Source organism: Aptenodytes patagonicus, chromosome 26 (genome assembly GCF_965638725.1).
Source record: "Aptenodytes patagonicus chromosome 26, bAptPat1.pri.cur, whole genome shotgun sequence".
NCBI classification, from domain to species: Eukaryota; Metazoa; Chordata; class Aves; order Sphenisciformes; family Spheniscidae; genus Aptenodytes; species Aptenodytes patagonicus.
The window spans coordinates 3,036,052-3,052,879 of record NC_134974.1 but is presented as its reverse complement, the minus strand read 5'-3'; the positions used below and the strand labels follow the sequence as shown (position 1 = coordinate 3,052,879).

The 16,828-nt window shown below is 64.4% G+C and overlaps 2 protein-coding genes across 3 annotated transcripts; both read left to right on the top strand.

Moving 5' to 3' along the window:
* The first annotated feature begins 2,406 nt into the window (after window positions 1-2,406).
* Window positions 2,407-5,927, top strand: TAGLN2 (transgelin 2). The gene is made up of 5 exons (XM_076359820.1): window positions 2,407-2,473; window positions 4,693-4,889; window positions 4,966-5,140; window positions 5,224-5,326; window positions 5,403-5,927. The coding sequence occupies exons 2-5, from the start codon at window positions 4,710-4,712 to the stop codon at window positions 5,542-5,544; spliced, it is 600 nt and encodes a 199-aa protein (XP_076215935.1). The 5' UTR covers window positions 2,407-2,473; window positions 4,693-4,709; the 3' UTR covers window positions 5,545-5,927.
* Window positions 5,928-7,338: 1,411 nt separating this feature from the next.
* Window positions 7,339-16,510, top strand: CFAP45 (cilia and flagella associated protein 45). 2 transcript variants are annotated; one of them, XM_076359821.1, is made up of 12 exons: window positions 7,339-7,359; window positions 7,477-7,587; window positions 10,646-10,782; window positions 12,809-12,950; window positions 13,593-13,763; window positions 14,025-14,203; window positions 14,437-14,566; window positions 14,864-15,010; window positions 15,102-15,215; window positions 15,490-15,683; window positions 15,906-16,130; window positions 16,333-16,510. In XM_076359821.1, exons 1-12 carry the CDS (start codon window positions 7,357-7,359, stop codon window positions 16,454-16,456), a joined length of 1,677 nt encoding a protein of 558 aa, XP_076215936.1. In that variant the 5' UTR covers window positions 7,339-7,356; the 3' UTR covers window positions 16,457-16,510. The 2 variants fall into 2 exon arrangements, with proteins under 2 accessions (XP_076215936.1, XP_076215937.1); XM_076359822.1 differs by lacking the exon at window positions 7,477-7,587 and having other exon boundaries at window positions 7,343-7,359.
* The last annotated feature ends 318 nt before the right edge of the window (window positions 16,511-16,828 follow it).

Sequence of the window (16,828 nt, the reverse complement as noted above, 5' to 3'; positions counted from 1 at the left end):
CCCCCCCCCCGTCCCATCTCCTCCTAATCCCACTGCAGCCCCCCCATCTTCCCCGTCCCCATGCTTTGCGCAGGCTCCCCTTCTGGTCTCCCCCCGCTTCCCCTCCCCGTTCCGGTGTCCCGGTCCCGGTGCCCCCCGGCTTTCCCCGCAGCCTCCTCCCTGCCCGCTGCCGCCCTCCCCAGGGCGGGCTGCGGGCGGGGCGGCGTCTGGCGGCGACTTCGCGCAGGGCGGGGCCTGCGCGCCTCGTTCCCTTATATGGCCATGCCGCGGGAGCGCGTCACGGGGGCGGGGCCCGGAGCGCACTACGTCACCCACGCCCCTCAGTGTTCCGGGGGGTCGCTCGTGGGCTGCGCCGCGGGTCACGTTGGGTCGCCCTGAGCCTCCCCCGGGCTCCCGCCCATGTGTCACCCCCGTCTGCCCCCCCCACGTCCACTCGCGTTACCCCGTGTCACCCTGCCTGTCCCCTGTGTCCCTTCAGGGTCACCCCCAGCTCTGTCCCCCCGGATCTGTCCCCTGTCACATCATGCCCCCTGGTCCTGCCCCGTGTCCCCGGGGTCCCCCCGTGTCCCCTGCATCAGCCCTGCCCCTGTCCCCCAGGTCCTCCCCCGTGTCCCTTAGGGGTCCTGCCTGTGTCACCCCAGCATCGTCCCTGGCTGCATCCCCCGAGCATCCTGCCCTATACCATTCCCTCACCTCCATATCGTCCCCAGCCCTGTCCCCCGCTGTCCTGTCCCCATGCCGCTCCCCTGGGTCCTGCCCTGTTCCACCCCTGGGGGTCCTGCCCCGTGCCACCCCGGCCCTGTGCCCTGGAGCTCCTGCCCCTTTATTGCCCCTATGCTGCCCCCAGGGGTCCTGTCCCCAAATCACCCTCTGTTACCCACTGCCTCCCCTGGCCGAGTCCTTCCAGAATCCTGCCCCTGTGTCACCGTTTTCGTGATCTCTATGTCACCCCCCATGGGACCTGTTCCCCCCCGTATCACCCCCCTCCTGCTCTCTGTGTCACCCTGGGCCTCCCCCTGCATGGGTCCTGCCTCCCTGTGTCACCCTTAAAGCTGTTCCCCCAGGTCCTGCTACTGTGCCACCCTCATCCTGTCACCCCTAACCCTGCCCCTATTCCTGCATCCCCATGTCACCCCCTGACCTTGTCCCCCCTATGTCACCCCTGTCCCACGGATCACCCCGCTACCCTTGGTCATGTGCCACCCTCTACCCTGGTCCTCTCATCTGCGTGTGCCCCAGCCATGCACCGAAGCCACAGGAAACCCCACTGGAAATCCCCGGGGGACACCCACAATCCAAGGGGGGGGGGCATGGGGGACAACAGGGACAACACACAACCCACCACGGGGGGGGGGGGGGGGGGGGGGGCACTCCAAGGCCGGTCCCCACCATGGGTGTAGGAGGACACTGGCCACTGGGGGGGAGGGGGGGGCACTCCAAGGCCGATCGCCACCATGACAGTGTCCTCGCAACTGAGGACAGTGGCATCTTGGGCTGGCTCAGGAGAGTGGGTGCTGAGCCCGGGCCAGATTTTGGGTGCTGAGGGGTGGGGTCACGGGGATGCTGTGGTGGTGACCCTGCCACCCGTTCTGGAGGCGGATGTGGCTTCGGGACAAGGTTTTGTTTGTTGTTTTGGTTATGCTTCCCATGGAGACAGGACTTGTGCAAGAGTGTCATCGTCCCTCCCTGCGCCGCTGGGGACGCCGCAGATGCTGGGGACACCGTGTCCCTGTGGGGCCTGCAGCCCCTCGAGCTGTCCCCCTGCCACCATGGCCAGGCCCTGGTGGTCCCCACCATCATGTCCCCTGCCACTGTGGTGACCATGACCCCTGCTACCACAGCTAGGCCCTGTCGCCATCACAGCCTTGTCCCCTACTGCCACCATGCCAGGCTATGTCTCCACCATCGTCACCACAGCCCCCATATCCCCCTGCCACTACAGCCACCCTGTCCCCACCAAAACCCTGATGTTCCTCAAACGCTATGGCCAGCCTGTCCCTACCACAACCACTCTGTCCCTGCCACCACAGCCACCCTGTCCTCACCTCGGCTGCCACAGCCAACCTGTCCCCACCACAAGCCCTGTGTCCCCCTGCCAGTATGGCCACCCTGTCCCCGCCAAAACCCCGATGTCTCCCTGCCACCACAGCTGCCTTGTCCCCATCACAGCCCCTTTGTCCCCCTGCCACCACGGCCACCCCGTCCCCCGCTGCCACCACGACCCCCTATGACCCCTCCCCCCACCGCGTCCCCTGTGCCCATCCCGGCCCGGGCCGGAGCCCTTTCCCCGCGGGGCCGCCGGGCGGGGCGGGGCAGCCCGGGGCGCGGTGGCGGCCCGGCCTCGGCCCGGCGGACCCGCCCCGGGAGCGGGCGGTACCGGGCCGCCCCCGGCCGCGCTGACATCAGCCGTGAAAAGGGCGCGGGCGGCGGCATCCGCCACTGCCGCACCGGGACCGCGGGATCGGCGCCGCAGGTAGGGAGGGGCGCGGGCAGCGGGCAACGCCCGCGGACACCGGGCGGCAGGTGGGGACGGGTACCCGGGACCGGGACCGGGATGGAGATGGGGACGGGGACGGGACCGGCCACTCTGCCCTAAAATGGCCGGGGCCGCGCTGCCCCGGGGGCCCGGAGCGGGACCGGTCCCCCGGGCTGTCCCCCCCGCTCCGCCGTGGTAACGGCTCTGGGCAGGACCGGGCGCCGCGCCCGCGGAGCGGCCAGGACACGCGGCCGCGCCCGGGAAGCGGGACGCGGGTGCGGCTTCCGGCCCCGCCGCTCCGGGCGCCCCGGGGGCGCGTCCGTCCCGGGGCTGCGGTCCCTCGGAGCCGGCACGGCGGCCCCGGTGCCGCGGCTGCGCCTCGTCCAAGCCCCTGTCCCCTCCTCGCTGGCCCTGGGGTGGCCGTGTCCCAGCCAGGCTGGGTCCAGTCCCCCGCCCGTCCCCTCCCCAGTGCCCCCCTGGTGCCTGCGGGGTCCCCAGGGTGGCCCTGTTCTCTGTACGGTCATCTCCCCGCCGACCCTGGGCTGGCTGCGGGGTTCCCAGGGCGGCTGTGTCCCAGATGGGGGTCTATGGGGACCCCAAGGTGGCCACGCCCTGGGTACAGTCCCCTCCCTGCTGCTCTTGGGGTGGCTCAGGGGTTCCCGGGGTGGCTCTGTGCTGGCTGGGGTTCCCTCCTTGCTGCCCCCGGGCTGCTATGGGCTCCCCAGGGTCGCCATGCCGCGGCTGGGCAGGGTGCAGCCCCCTCCCGCGGCGTCCGTGGGGTCCCCAGCACGGCAGTGGCGCAGCTGGGCTGGGTCTGGCCCTCCCCTCCCGTCTGGGCAAGCCCCAGCTGTGTCGGGAAATCAGCCCTGTCTGCACCAATTTCAGCTCCTCTTTGTTTCCCAACCGGCTTGGCCCCCGGCCGGGCGCTCCCCACGCTCCGGGGAAGCTGGCTCCCTCCCTGCAGGGGCTGCCCGCACCCCAGCACTTGCCCCGGGGAGCCCCACGGCAGCCGATGGCTTTGGGGGGACACCTGGCTGGCCTGGGATGGTTTGTGGTTGCGGGGTGGCCACAGCGTTGAGGCTTTGCACAGCCGCCCCGCTGCTGCTGCTGCTGGCTTCCCCGGGGGCTTGGGGTTGATTTTCCTCCTGTCCTGATGAGCCAGGGTGGCTCGTCCCATGGCTGCTCCTAGTGACAGGAGCCCGAAGCGTGAAGCTAGCCATGTGATGGGGTCAAGCTCTGTCCCAAACTGAGCCTGGTCCCCCGAGGTGTGGGCTGGGCTGCCCCAGGCCGGCAGCTGCCATATGCCCCCAGCTGGGGTGTGGGCACCGGGGCTGGTAGGGGCACCTGCATCCCTGGGGAGGAGCAGCATGTGCTCCTGCTTCTGTGTGCCAGGGTGCCCCCCAAACGCCAGCAGTGCAGGACTGGGCACGGGAGGCAATACACATCCCAATGCATGCCCGCTGCGTCGCTGGTGGGTAGAGGGGATCCAGACCACCTCGGAGCTTGGAGCACCCCAGCTGCATGGGCAGGGCAGCACTCATCTGCTCGTGTTTCCCCTGTGGGCACCTTGCACAACCTCTATCCTTCCCAGCACGGTTGGCACCAGCTCCGGTGGCACCTTGGCAAGGGCAGTGCCCGGCCACAGGGCCCGCCAGGTCCGGCTCCCCTGCTGGGGTGGGGGCACCGCTGGCGGCAGCCCCAGGCCCTGTGCTCCTGAGCCAGTCCCGGATCTGGCACCCAGCCCGAGCAAATGGGTGAGCTTCGCAAACAAGCTTCGACCGGCAGTGAGCGCCTGCCAAGTACGCGTGCGCTCGGTGGGGCCAAGCCGCGGGGACACTGATGCTCAGGGTGGGGGGGTCCAGCCCCAGCACTGAGGGGCCATGGTGCCGCCCACCCTGCCCAGGGCCAAATTGCCCCGTCGCCCTCGGGTGGGCACAGACCCAGCACCTGCTCCTGGCTGGCTGGGCAGGAAGCAGGCAGGGCAGGGCAGAGACCGGGCAGTGCCTGGCACAGGCGATAAGGCTCCGTGCCGGACGTCCAGGCAGCCTGGCTGGGCAGGATGGGGCTCTGCCACGCTGCTGGGGAGCAGCTACCATGCCTGCTGTCAACTGCTGTCCCTGAGGGGCTCCACCATGCCGCGGGCACGGGGCCATGTCTGTCCCATGCTGGATGCCCCGGTGCCACCAGAGCCGCTGACAGGGGTCCAATCTCTGCAGACCCCCCTGCCGTCAGCATGGCAAACCGGGGACCGTCGTATGGCCTCAGCCGGGAGGTGCAGCAGAAGATCGACCGGCAGTATGACCCTGAGCTGGAGCAGGTCCTGGTGCGGTGGATCCTGGCGCAGTGTGGTGGGGACGTCGCGCAGCCGGCACCTGGCAGGGATGGCTTCCAGCAGTGGCTGAAAGACGGCACCGTGAGTACCCCCAGGGCCGGCCGGGGCAGGGGGCTGCTGCGCCACACCACCTGACGCCTGGCTCCCTCCCGGCCAGGTGCTGTGCCGGCTCATCAACAGCCTGCACCCGCGGGGCCAGGGGCCGGTGGCCAAGATCCAGGCGTCTGCCATGGCCTTCAAGCAGATGGAGCAGATCTCGCAGTTCCTGCAGGCAGCCGAGCGCTACGGCATCGCTGCCACTGACATCTTTCAGACCGTCGACCTCTGGGAAGGTGAGCGGCTGGGTGGGTGCAGGGGACGGTGACGGGGTTGGAGATGGATGGGGACGGGGCTGAGCCTGCCTGGGGCCTTGCAGGGAAGAACATGGCGTGCGTGCAGAGGACCCTGATGAACCTGGGCAGCCTGGCCGTGGCCAAGGGCGACGGGCTCTTCGTGGGAGACCCCAACTGGTTCCCCAAGTAGGTGGTGGGTGCTGGGGGGGGGGTGCCGGGCCGTGGGGTCCAGTGGGGACGCTGACATCTACCATGCCTGCAGGAAGTCACAGGAGAACCGGCGCGTCTTCTCCGAGGACAAGCTGAAGGAGGGCCAGAGCGTCATTGGGCTGCAGATGGGCACCAACCGGGGTGCCTCGCAGGCCGGCATGACAGGCTACGGCATGCCCCGCCAGATCCTCTGAGCACCCACACTGCCCCCTGGCTGCCCCCAGCACGGCCCCCCATGGGCCCTGCCTGCGAGGGGCCCCCCGGGGCCGGCCCCCAAACTGCCTTAACCCTCCCCACCCCCGCGGACCATCTGGGTGCCCCCCTGCCCGGGTGCCTGCCTCCCTGCCAGTATTTCGAGGACCAAAGTCTTTTTTTTATTATTATTATTAGGCTGGGTGCAGGTGGGGGTGGGGTGGGGAGGGCTGCTGCGCTGCCCCGCCCACTGCTGTGCCCGCACTCCCCAGTGCCTTGGGGGCCGTGGTGCCCCCCCCAGCCCTGCCGCTGTGCTTGGGGGGGGGGGGCACCCCACCCCAGCGCACCCCCCTCCCCCGTGCCTCAATAAACGGCTCATCTTCTTTCCAGGCCTGGGCAGTTGGGGGGGGGGGGGCTGCTGGGCTGGAGTGGGAGGCACGAGGCTCCTGGGTGAGGGGAGACCCTGGGGTGGGGGGACCCCGGCCTGGGGGTGCAAGGACCCCGCTGCCTCGCACCACAGCATGGCAGCAGCCAGGCCCCGTGGAGGGGTGGGGCGGGCATGAAGGGGCAAGGGCTGGGAGGGGCGGGGCAAGGGCTGGGGCGGGGCAAGGGCTGGGGCGGGGCAAGGGCTGGGAGGGGCGGGCATGAAGGGGCAAGGGCTGGGAGGGGCGGGGCAAGGGCTGGGAGGGGTGGGGCGGGGCAAGGGCTGGGAGGGGCGGGGCAAGGGCTGGGAGGGGTGGGGCGGGGCAAGGGCTGGGAGGGGCGGGGCAAGGGCTGGGGCGGGGCAAGGGCTGGGAGGGGCGGGCATGAAGGGGCAAGGGCTGGGAGGGGCGGAGCGGGACAAGGGCTGGGAGGGGCGGGGCAAGGGCTGGGAGGGGCGGGCATGAAGGGGCAAGGGCTGGGAGGGGCGGGGCAAGGGCTGGGGGCGGGACAAGGGCGGGGCGGGACAAGGGCGGGGCGGGGCGGGGCAAGGGCTGGGAGGGGCGGAGCGGGACAAGGGCTGGGAGGGGCGGGGCAAGGGCTGGGGGCGGGACAAGGGCTGGGAGGGGCGGGGCAAGGGCTGGGAGGGGCGGGCATGAAGGGGCAAGGGCTGGGAGGGGCGGGGCAAGGGCTGGGGGCGGGGCAAGGGCGGGGCGGGACAAGGGCTGGGCGGGGCGGGGCAGTCGCTGCCGACGCCTTGCCGGCCTCCGTGGGATGGGGGGGGGGGCGTTGGCGGTGGTCACGGGGGGCGGGGGTGGCCGGAGGGCGTGGCTGGGCAGGGGGACACGGCGTGGGACACGCGGGCAGGATGAGCGCGTGCTGCGTGTGCACATCGGTAACGCGGGGTGAGCCTCGCTGCGTGTGCACGCGTGGGCAGGGCGGTGCCTGCCTGGGCACGTACACATCTGCCTGGCTCCCCGCGCCAGCCCCCACGCGTGCACCGGTGTGCGTGTGAGACAGCCCACGTGCACAAACACGTGCGTGCCCGTGCGAGCCCACCCGTGCGCACACGCGTGGGCCTCAGCTGCCGGCGTGCGCAGGTGCGCGCGCGGCGAGTGTGAACGCGTGTGAGCCCGCGGGTGTGCGCGCGGGGTGTGCCCGGGCACGCGCACGGCCTGCACGCAGTCCCCGCGTGCACCAACCCGCGCGCGAACACGCCCCCGCGCCCCCCACCATAAAGCGCCCTCCCACCGCCCAGCGCGGCCCTCTGGCCTCAGCCCCGCCCCCGTGCGCGCGCTGGGGAACGCCCCGCCCGCGCGGCGGTTGCCAGGGGAGCGGGGGGGGGGCCGTTGCCGTTGCCGTGGAGACGGCCGGCGGCCGCCGAGCGGAGCGGGATGGTGAGTGCGGCTTGTCCCGGTCCCTCCTCCCCGGTTCCCCCGGTATCCCCGGCGCCTCCTCCCCGGGGTTCCCCCCACCCTCGCCGCAGCCCGTTCACGGCCCCTCTCCCCCCGCAGCCCGCCAGCGTCCCCGCACCCCCCAGCCGTGCCCCCAGCCAGCCCCACAGCCGGTACAGGAGGAGGGCCCGGAGCACCGCGGTGGATGAGATGCTGTTCGGGGAGAGCCGGGTAAGGGGGCCGGGATACCGGGGAGCACCACGGGTCGGGGCGGCTGGGACCTCACCAGGCCAAAGTCAGCCCCATCCCGCCCAGGGCACCGTGGTGCTGGGGTCCTGCCCAGTGCTCCTCGGCCCCGGCTCGGGCACCCTCCAGGCAGGGAGCTCCCGGTGCCTCGGCCCCTCGCACCTCTTCTGACGGTCCTCATCCCACCCTGCTTGCGCTGGCTTGCTCGCCAGAGGCTCTTCACCATATTGCCTCCATGGTCCCTGTTTTCCAAACCTCCTGGGTGAGGGATGCTGTCGCACCCTTCGCCAGCCCCCCCCAGGCCCTGCCACCTCTGCACTCTTAATTACTTGCCGCGCTGTGGGAGCTGGATGTTCAATTCCTTCTGGGAGGGCGCAAAATCCACCCCCGCCTCCTGGGAGCGTGGCAAGGTCACCAGACCAGGGGCTGCATGTGCCTCTGTCTTCCTTGACACCGCAAGCTTCCACTTTTCACAGGGTAATTAGTTAATTAGTGAGACAACGGAGGCTCAGGAGGTGAGACACCCTGGTAAAGGAGAGGAGCCGGCATTACGGGGTCTATACGTTAGACAGAGGTTGTTTCATGTGGGATATATGGAGAGTCCTTGGATCGGGGCTGGAAGCTTCTAGAGCAGCTTGTTGCCAACATATTTAGATTTTCATCAGGGAGCTACGAAATCAGTCCCCTTGGAGACGAGGCAGAATTGCAGCAGGTCTCTGACCTCCTGGCTGGATGCCCTGGCCATTGAGAGAGGAGATAAACAGAGAGCAACAGCTCTTTCCTCTCTGGTCTTGTAAGGAAAAGGCTCGCTTCCTCCACACTCGTCTCTCGGCTGAGGAGAGCCCAGGGGAGAGCTGCAACCGCTGTCACCAAGGTGGACGATGGCATTTTCCAGGCAAGGGTGATGTTTTGGACATCCTTCCCCGCTGCTGCTTCTCCCACCTCCTTTATCGAGTCTCCAGCTGCTCTCCCCGTGGCAGGTTGGGTTTATGGCTGCAGCCGTTGGCTCTCCCCACGCTTTGTGTCGTCTTTGACACAGATCGAGGTACAAGGGCCAGGCTGGACGCTGCCAGAGTTTGACCCATCTCATGCTCGCCGCCTCTTTGGCTGATAAAATGTTGGGGGTATCGCCGCTGGGGCCGTGGCAGGCGGCTGGCTGCCATGAGGGGACCGCACTGTGTTGGAGGCTCTTGTCCCTCTGCGGGGGTGTGTGTTTGCAGCTGTAATTTCCTCTCCTGGGTCTTATCGCTTGAAACAAATCTGTCGGAAGAGACTTGCCAAAACCCTTTGGCTTTTCAGAGGAGAGGAAGGAAGCGTGTAATGAAGATTACCTCCGCTCCCAACTGGAGTCTGTGCAGACGGTTTGCCTCGTGGGTTGGGAGCGCTCCCGGCAAGCAACCTGCTCCGGGGCTGCCAGGTCCGTGTGCCTCGGATGCCCTGTGAGCCAAGGACCCCCAGGCAGGTTTATGATCTGTTATCTCGGAAGCCTTCAAGGCAGTTAGATAAAAATGTCGTAACACTCATATGGGTGTTAACTGAGTTCCCTGAGATTAATCCAGGTCTAGTCCAAGGAGTTCTCCTGACTTTGGGGACAATGTGCGAGCTGGCTGCAGTGAATAACACTATTATCTTTGTTTGCATGGATGTTTCAGTGCCAAACCCTTTAATTCAACAGCTCGCACTTGGGGCCTGCGGTGGCTGGGAAGCTGCTCCAGTATCTGCTGTGCTGGGCTGTGGGAGAGCCCGTGGTTTGGGGTCATCAGACCCGTAAAATGGAAATATTGCAGACCCGTAAAATGGAAATATTGCAGACCCGTAAAATGGAAATACTGCCAGCAGCAAGTTCCCAGGGAACTGCTCAGCGCCCAGCCGGCTGTAGGATTTGTTCCAGCAGTTGCTTAGGATTTTAAAGCTGAACTAGTAGATAGAAGTACAAGAGAAACCACACATTTGTGTGTTACCTTAGATTAGCTCTTGCAGTTCCCTGACCCGGGTGAGTATTTCACTGGGACGCCTACACCATGGTTGGGCTCGGGGAAGTGACCCCGGACTAGGGAAGCTGAACCTGCCCTGCTGGGCTCGGGTCTCCTGGCCGGGGACTGTCCCGCTCGGCTGCTGGAGGTTTGCTCTGCAGACCAGGACCTGCTCCGAAATGTTCTTTCCTGTGGGATTGTCAGCAGCCCCGGCAGGGCTTCACCCCGGAATGGACGGGACGTCTGTTCCTGCCTATTGGAGACCCTGCGGCCTGATCGGAGGTTCCCGTGGGGCAGCCCCACGTGTGTGGGACATCCCTCGGCTGCTCCCACCCCTCCGGGGGCACCCAGCACCCACCCTGCCCCGGGGGGGTGTGGAGCGCGGTCCCCGAGTCACCCAGCAGCTGGGGGACACTTCACTAGGTGGCAGTCTCAGCTTGAGCAAAGGGACCGGCACCAGTCTAGGCTGTACTGGGAGTACTGGTTTCTACCCAGTGCCGTCTGCCGGTTGATTGCCCTGCAAGGCCAGACCTCGAGCTGTCCCCGCTTTCCCCTCCCCAGCATCCCCCTGCCAGCCCCCAGCGAGTTTGGGTCAATCTGGGTTGGTTTTCCTGAGTCCGTGGGGCTCAGCAGGACAGAGGTGCCGGTGGCCACGGGTGAGTGGGGCAGAGGCAGCTGCCGTCAGCTCAAGGTAGCCGAGATGATACTTGAGCATTTGCAAGGTCTTGCCCTGAGCGAGCAGCTGTCAGCTCATCATTTACTTCAGATCTGGGTGAGAGACTGATGCCCAGATTTTTATAGTAAAACCAGTGCTGTAGGGGTATTTTTGGTTCTCCCCATGTTCTCATCAGGCCTTCGGAGCTGGGGCTGCTGAGGCAAAAACCCTTTCCTGTGCCCAGACTTCACTGGTCTTGGTGGTGTGAGAGGGTGTTTGTCAGAAAGCGTCCCAAGTTCACGGGAACCTGGGGCCTCTCGTGCCCAGAGCACCTCTGTGCCCAGGAGCCAGGGGCAGAGAGCTGAGCACGGGGTGGTGGCAGGAAAGCCATAGGAAATGCCATCCTTTCTTGCAGAGCCTGCGGCAGTCGCGCTCTGGCAGCCCCATCGTGATCCTTCGGGATGTGCAGACTACCCCAAAAGCACCGTCCGCTGGCAGGCACAAGCCCGAGACCATCCGTCTCATCACCAAGGACTTCATCCGTGACGTCGTGTAAGTATGTGCCTGAGTGGCAGCTCTGAGGAGCTTTCGGGGCCCTGCGTGTCTGTCACAGCACTGTCTCGGTGCACGGAGTTTGTCCCACCGTTTGCCGGGACACCTCAGGGGAGGAGGGATGGGCAGCAGTGCTCCAACATGCCTGGCTTGAGCGGCAATGGAGCACTGGGCGTTTTACAGAGGAACTGAATCATCGTAAGAACCAGTAAAAAGCAACATAAAACCTCAGCAGCCAGAAAAGCTCCTTCTGGGCTGAACAGCCCCCCAGGGTGGCACCTGCCCCCCATCACGTATCAAACGCTGCCTCCCATACCCCAATACCGAAAAGCCCCATGTGAGAAAGGCAGTGGAGCATCGCCTGCAGCCCCTGCGCACCAGGAGCTGTGTGTTTCTCTACAGGGATGTTTTATAAGCAAGGCTGAACTGTAAGAACCCTGGCCCTAATTACTACACCTCGTTAAAAGCCTGCAGCACATAGACGAGAATAGGGCCATTATCCCAGCCAGCTCCAATTTAGCCTCATTTTGACCTCCCTAAATTTTCCTTGTAGTTGTCGCTCGGTGCGAGGTTCATCTTCGCTTCCTGTTTTGAACTTCCATGTAATGCTCTTACACCCCGTAAAACGTGACACCCGCCCCACGGATGGTTCAGGTTTTGTGGAGAGTGAAATGGCACAGAGGCACTGGTTCAGGCTTTCGAGGCCGGTACCTGGTTTTATATGTTCACGTTCTTATTTAGCCCTGCTGATGAAGCTGAGGGCCAATTTCCAGATGTGTTGCACAGCCGCAGGTCCAACTGAAGCTAATGGAAACTGTTTGTGCTGGTTTAATTCCTGAAAATCAGGCCCTGGACATCCCAGGCTGGTCACCCAAACACTGAGACGACTAAAGCAGTGGCCACTGTATCATTACATTTATTAGTGCCGTTGTGACCATTAGCCATTCTTTAAGGCGTCCTGGAATCCGATGCTGTGATGCAGCTCTTGAACGATCATTATGCAGGTATCTGTTCATATTCACAAGGGTGGATGAAAGGTGACACACAATAATAATGAGTAAATTCTTAGACCTGAACATCTTCAAAGTGCTCTATGCATTTGGTTAATATATGCTCCTACACCACATGCGTCACCATGGTATCTGAGTAATACAGAGAGTAATTAACTCCTTACAACTCTCCTGGAAAACAGTATTATTATCCACATTTTTACAAGTGGGGAAATGGGGGCACCAAGAGCTTCGGTGATTTCCTCTAAACTACAGCGTGAGTCACGGGCAGAGTTTGTGGCTCTGCAGTGTCCTGCAGAGCTGGGGTGACGGCTGGAAGGACACCTGCCAGCACTGGGAGGGGAGAGGGTGCTCCGTGTTTGGGCAGCACAGCATTTCCTCATCTTGTGCCGGGTGGATTCCCGGAGCAGCGGAGCCGAAGCTGAGCTGTGCTGTGCAGATGTGGAGCTGGAGCAGGCTGAGTGTCATGAAACAGAGTGAAAAGGCAACTTCTGCTCCCCAAAATCTGTCTGCATGGAACAGAGGTTTCGACCTGGCACGCAGGAGCAGCGGCAGTCAGTCTAGGGGCAGGGATGAGCAGCGTGTTCCACTGGAAAAGGGGTCAGGGCAGTGGTCAAAATTTTCCCAAATGAGGGCTGGGAAAGTCAGGTTGGACTGAAATACTTTCAGCATTTTTTATTGGGGCTGACTAGGCCCATGCTGAATATTTTGAGGTTTTCCCGGGAGGCCCCTGGCCACCCCGCCGAGCATCCTGTCCCCCATGCATCACAGCGTGGTGCTGCTTTCACTGCACTTTCTGTTTCTTCCTCCCCCCCCGACCGGGAGAGACGGGTCCCCACAGCTCAGGCGCTTCCTGCATTGCTCTCTGGTGACTCCTGGTCGTGGAGCTGCTCCTGCCACCCCTGGTGTGGGCAGCCCAGGCAGGTCCCATGGCCAGGCAGGGAGGTCAGCGGGGCAGGGAACAGAGGGAGCTGTCGGAGACTCCATGCCACTGACCACTCTCTTTCTCTGCCCAGCGTCCCTGCGGAGAACCCAGCAGCATCCCTCATTATCGGCCAGGAGGATTTCCAGCGCATTAAAGAAGCAGCTCGAGTCCTGACCAAGGAGGAGCGTGAGACCAAGCTGGCAGCCCTCAAAGCGGAGAAGGAAGCCATTCTCGTAGGCATTTCCCCTCCTGCCCCTTCTTTCCCTGCTTGCTGACAGGTCTTGGGCTGCGGGTGGAGGTGGATGTGCCCAGGTAGAGCCAACCTTGTGGATCAGAGACACGCCAGCTGGGGCTGTCGCCGGAGCTCTGCTCACGGGCCGCCACCTTCATCTCTCTTTCACCCATGTTTCGGTGCGCCCATCGCTGCTGGGGCAGCGTACAGGGAAGGCAGCACAGCTGTGTGTCTTGGGTCTCCTCTGATCCCCAGCCCAGGAAGGGCTGTGCAGGATCCCTGGATTTGCCTGGTCCGTGGGTGGGGAAGGAATGCCCGCGTTGGTTGCATCCAGCAATCCCACACTGGTTGCTCCCCCAGCCTGCAGTGACTCCGGAGGCTGTGATGAAGCCTGTGTGTTGCATTTCTGCCACCCTGCAAAGGGAGTGGGGTGTCTTAATAGGGGTGTGGGAAGGGGCTACCCAGCTCCTGTGCCATGGCTGGAGGAGCCTGCCTTGCCCCTCGGCTCTGTGCCAGGGACACGGTGCAGTGGAGCATGCCCCTCATGAGCCAGGCTGCCCCGCAGCACCCTCGGGCAGGCTCAGCCTCACGGGGCTGCCCCAGGAGGGCGTCCAGCTTCTGGGAGCCCTGCCTGTCCCCCCAGGAGGCAGTGAGTGAGCGCAAGAGTGCGGCAAAGCAAAGGGCTGTCCTGCAGCAGCAGACGGGGAAGCTGAGCGAGCTGGAGGAGGAGGCGCAGGAGCGAGCCCAGTACCTGCTGCAGCGGGCGAGCAGGATGCGCATGGAGCAGGAAGACGAGATCAAGGAGTTCAACGAGGTACGGCCAGGGGCTCCCTCGCGTCACCTGGCACCGCAGAACCTTCTGCGGGTGTTAAGACCTGCCTGAGCTGCCTGCTCGGACAGGCTGCTGAGAGCCCCCGCGAGCTTCATCTAGCCACTCTAGACCTAAACCCTGCTCTACTTGTTGCTACCCAGGGTCATCCTCTCCTTCCCTTTTCCCCCTCCTTGTCTGTGTGTCTGTCCCTGCTGCCACTGCCAAGTCTGGCTCGGAGACCAGGGAGACCTTTTGTCCCCACAGCTGATCCTTGGTGCCAAGTGCCACATGATCCGCGACACGCAGATCCTCGAGAAGCAGCTCATCACAAAAGAGCTGGAGGAAGAAGAGAAGCGCCTGGCCAAGATGATGGAGGTGGAGAGGAAAAAGGCCGACGAGATGCAGGAGGAACTGGAGTGCAGGAGGAAGCAGGAGCTGATCAGGTTTGCAAAAGGGTCCCTCTTGCCTGTGGAGGCATCCGTCCTCTTCCCAGGCCCTGTGCAGGAGCTCGGATAACCTACGGCTGCCGGCTTCACACCACAGCATGCCTCCCAGTCACAGTGACTGGGCTGGGCAGCACGAGGCAGCAGACACACCACCCAATGCCCGTGCCGGCATTTCTGCTTCTGGGAGTGGGACGGAGCCGGAGGGAAACCTTCTGCTCTCTTCTTTCCAGAGGGAGGCAGGAGCTTGTGAAGCAGATGGAGCAGAATGCGGAGGAGCAAGCTATGAGAGCCGAGCAACGGGACCAGGAGGCACAGGAGCTGCTGGAGTACTTGGAGCAGCTGAAGATGGAGGACCTGAAGGTGCGACCAGTGACCAGGGAGCAGGGGGGGGCTGGAGTTAGATTTTCACCTTGTTGGAAGGGTGACCCAGTGCTGGGTAAGTCAGACTTGGTGTGTGGAGGCAACAGCTGACAGAATTAAAGCTCTGGTTTCTTGGGGAAGTTGAGGCATCCTCAGAAAGTGACTCGAGCCGCTGAGCCCTCCCTCACCCCGAGTGTGCTGGTGGGCCCTCAGGAAGGCACACAGGGAGGAGCGGAGGGAGCGCTCTGTGCTGTGGCACTTGTCCTGTCACCCTCGGACCCTCTGCACTGTTTTCAGGACTTGGAGCGGAGACAGGAGCAACAGAAGAAAATCCAGGCTGAGATTAAACGCATCAATGACGAGAACCAGCGGCGCAAGGAGGAGCAGCGGGAGCAGGAGAGGATGGCAGACGAACGGGTGCTTGAGTACCAGAGGCAGAAAATGGTAATAGGACTGAGCGTGTGTGGCGCTGGCATAGGTTCAACAGGCAGCAGAGGTGCTGCAGGGAGCTGCCACGAGGCTCTGTCCCATGCAGGAGCGTGAGGCTGAGTTCGAAGCTGAGCAGGAGAGAATCCGTCGGGAGAAGGAGAAGGAGACGGCACGCTTGAGGGCCATGCAAGAGAGGGCCCAGGACCACCAGGCAGAGCAGGTGAGCAGTTTGCTGACACACGATGTGCTCCCATGCTGGCTCACTTGCAACCTTCCTCGTCACCACCCCAGCAAAGTGGAAGCTCTCCTGGAGGTGGTGGGTCTACTGGGGCATTGCAGGTCTGGACCAGCACCTGGAGCCAGGTGACGTCCTGGAGCAGTGCTGGCTGTGGCACTGGGAGAGAGGCAAAACTATGGTCAAGTGCTTCCATACCTCCCCCCTGAGGGAAGCCCTCCACAACCCCTCCAGCATCACCACTGTCCCCCTTTGGCAGGACGCACTGAGGGCCAAGCGCAGCCAAGAGGCTGCCGAGCGAGAGTGGCGGCGCAAGGAGAAGGAGGCGACACAGAGGAAAGCCGAGATGGAGCAGATGCTGAAGCGGAGCCGCCTGGAGCAGATCGCCCAGCGGGAGCACAGCATGGCCGTGCAGGTGCAGCAGGACCGCCACGAGTTCGAGAGGATCCTCAGGTGAGAGACACAGTGCTAGGAGCTCGCTGGCGAGATGGCCAGGCCCTGCCTTGCAAAATGGGGCCGAGGGATGTGTGACAGAGTGGCAGGGGTGCTGCTGTGGGGGTTCCCAGCGACAAGCCAGCACAGTGGCTCTGGTGCTGGCTGAGGCCCCACAGGCAGGCTATCAGCACGCACAGGGGCTGGAGCGGGGCCTTTCATCTGCCCCGAGCTCTCCCACAGGGCCCAGCGGGAGCAGATGGAGAAGGAGAAGGCGGAGGAAGCACGGAGGGCAGGTCTGCAGCTCGCCCATGCTAACGATGTCCGGCGCCAGATGTGGGAGCGTCAGCAACAGCTGGCGCAGGAGCGGGTGGCCGCCTTCGAGGAGTGCCAGCGGCTGGAGGAGGAGGCCCGCCAGCGCAGCCAGCGCATAGCCCAGCTCAAGCAGCAGAAGATGCAGGAGCTCAGGTGATGTGCTGCCAGCGGCTGCTTACTTCCCTGGTTCCCTGCATGTCCCTAAGTCCTTCCTGGCTTCCCACCATCTCCTGACCCCTGGGCCACCTCACAGGTTCCTTTGCATCCTCATCAAACAGGATCCGCTCCAGGGCCACAGTCCTAAAGCTCGGCTCCGGTGTAGCACAGGGTGCCTGATGATTTCTTTCCTCTGCAGAGCCTCCGGCATCCCTGAGAAGTACTGCGCCCAGGTGGAGCGGAGGGCCCTGAGCCAAGCAAGCGCAGCGCCTGGCCAGGCTCAGCCCCATGAGGAGCGGAGCTCCGGTTCCCCAGTGACTTAGGGGTTTCCATTTTCTTAGGCTGAGTTTTCTATGAACAGAGATGTTTATGGAGCAGATGGTGTCTTTCATCTTTCTCTTGCTTCGGGTTTCTGGGGCCAGGAGCTGCCCTCAGGGCTGGAATAGCCCAAAGGCTCGTTGTCTGACCTGCCACACTCCCGGGACAGAGATCACCCCTTGCCCGTCTCCCCACATCTGCTGGGGGAGAGATGTCAGAGGTAGCCCGTGTCCTCGGAGGGGCCAGAAGTGGCTCCACGCCCTTGGCACAGCTCGGTGTCACCACTGAAGCAGCTTGGAGGAAGGTGGGTGTTCCCAGCCCGCGCGGGGTGGCTCAGGTAGGGTCCCCATGAGCTAGGTGGGCTCTTCTCCACGCAC

Coding starts and splice junctions, on each gene's coding strand:
- TAGLN2 (XM_076359820.1), top strand. CDS start 4,710: ATGGCAAACCGGGGACCGTCGTATGGCCTCAGCCGGGAGGTGCAGCAG. Junction 4,890..4,965: donor AGTGGCTGAAAGACGGCACC/GTGAGTACCCCC, acceptor CCTCCCGGCCAG/GTGCTGTGCCGGCTCATCAA. Junction 5,327..5,402: donor GACCCCAACTGGTTCCCCAA/GTAGGTGGTGGG, acceptor CCATGCCTGCAG/GAAGTCACAGGAGAACCGGC.
- CFAP45 (XM_076359821.1), top strand. Junction 14,204..14,436: donor AGGAAGCAGGAGCTGATCAG/GTTTGCAAAAGG, acceptor TCTTCTTTCCAG/AGGGAGGCAGGAGCTTGTGA. Junction 15,684..15,905: donor GAGTTCGAGAGGATCCTCAG/GTGAGAGACACA, acceptor GCTCTCCCACAG/GGCCCAGCGGGAGCAGATGG.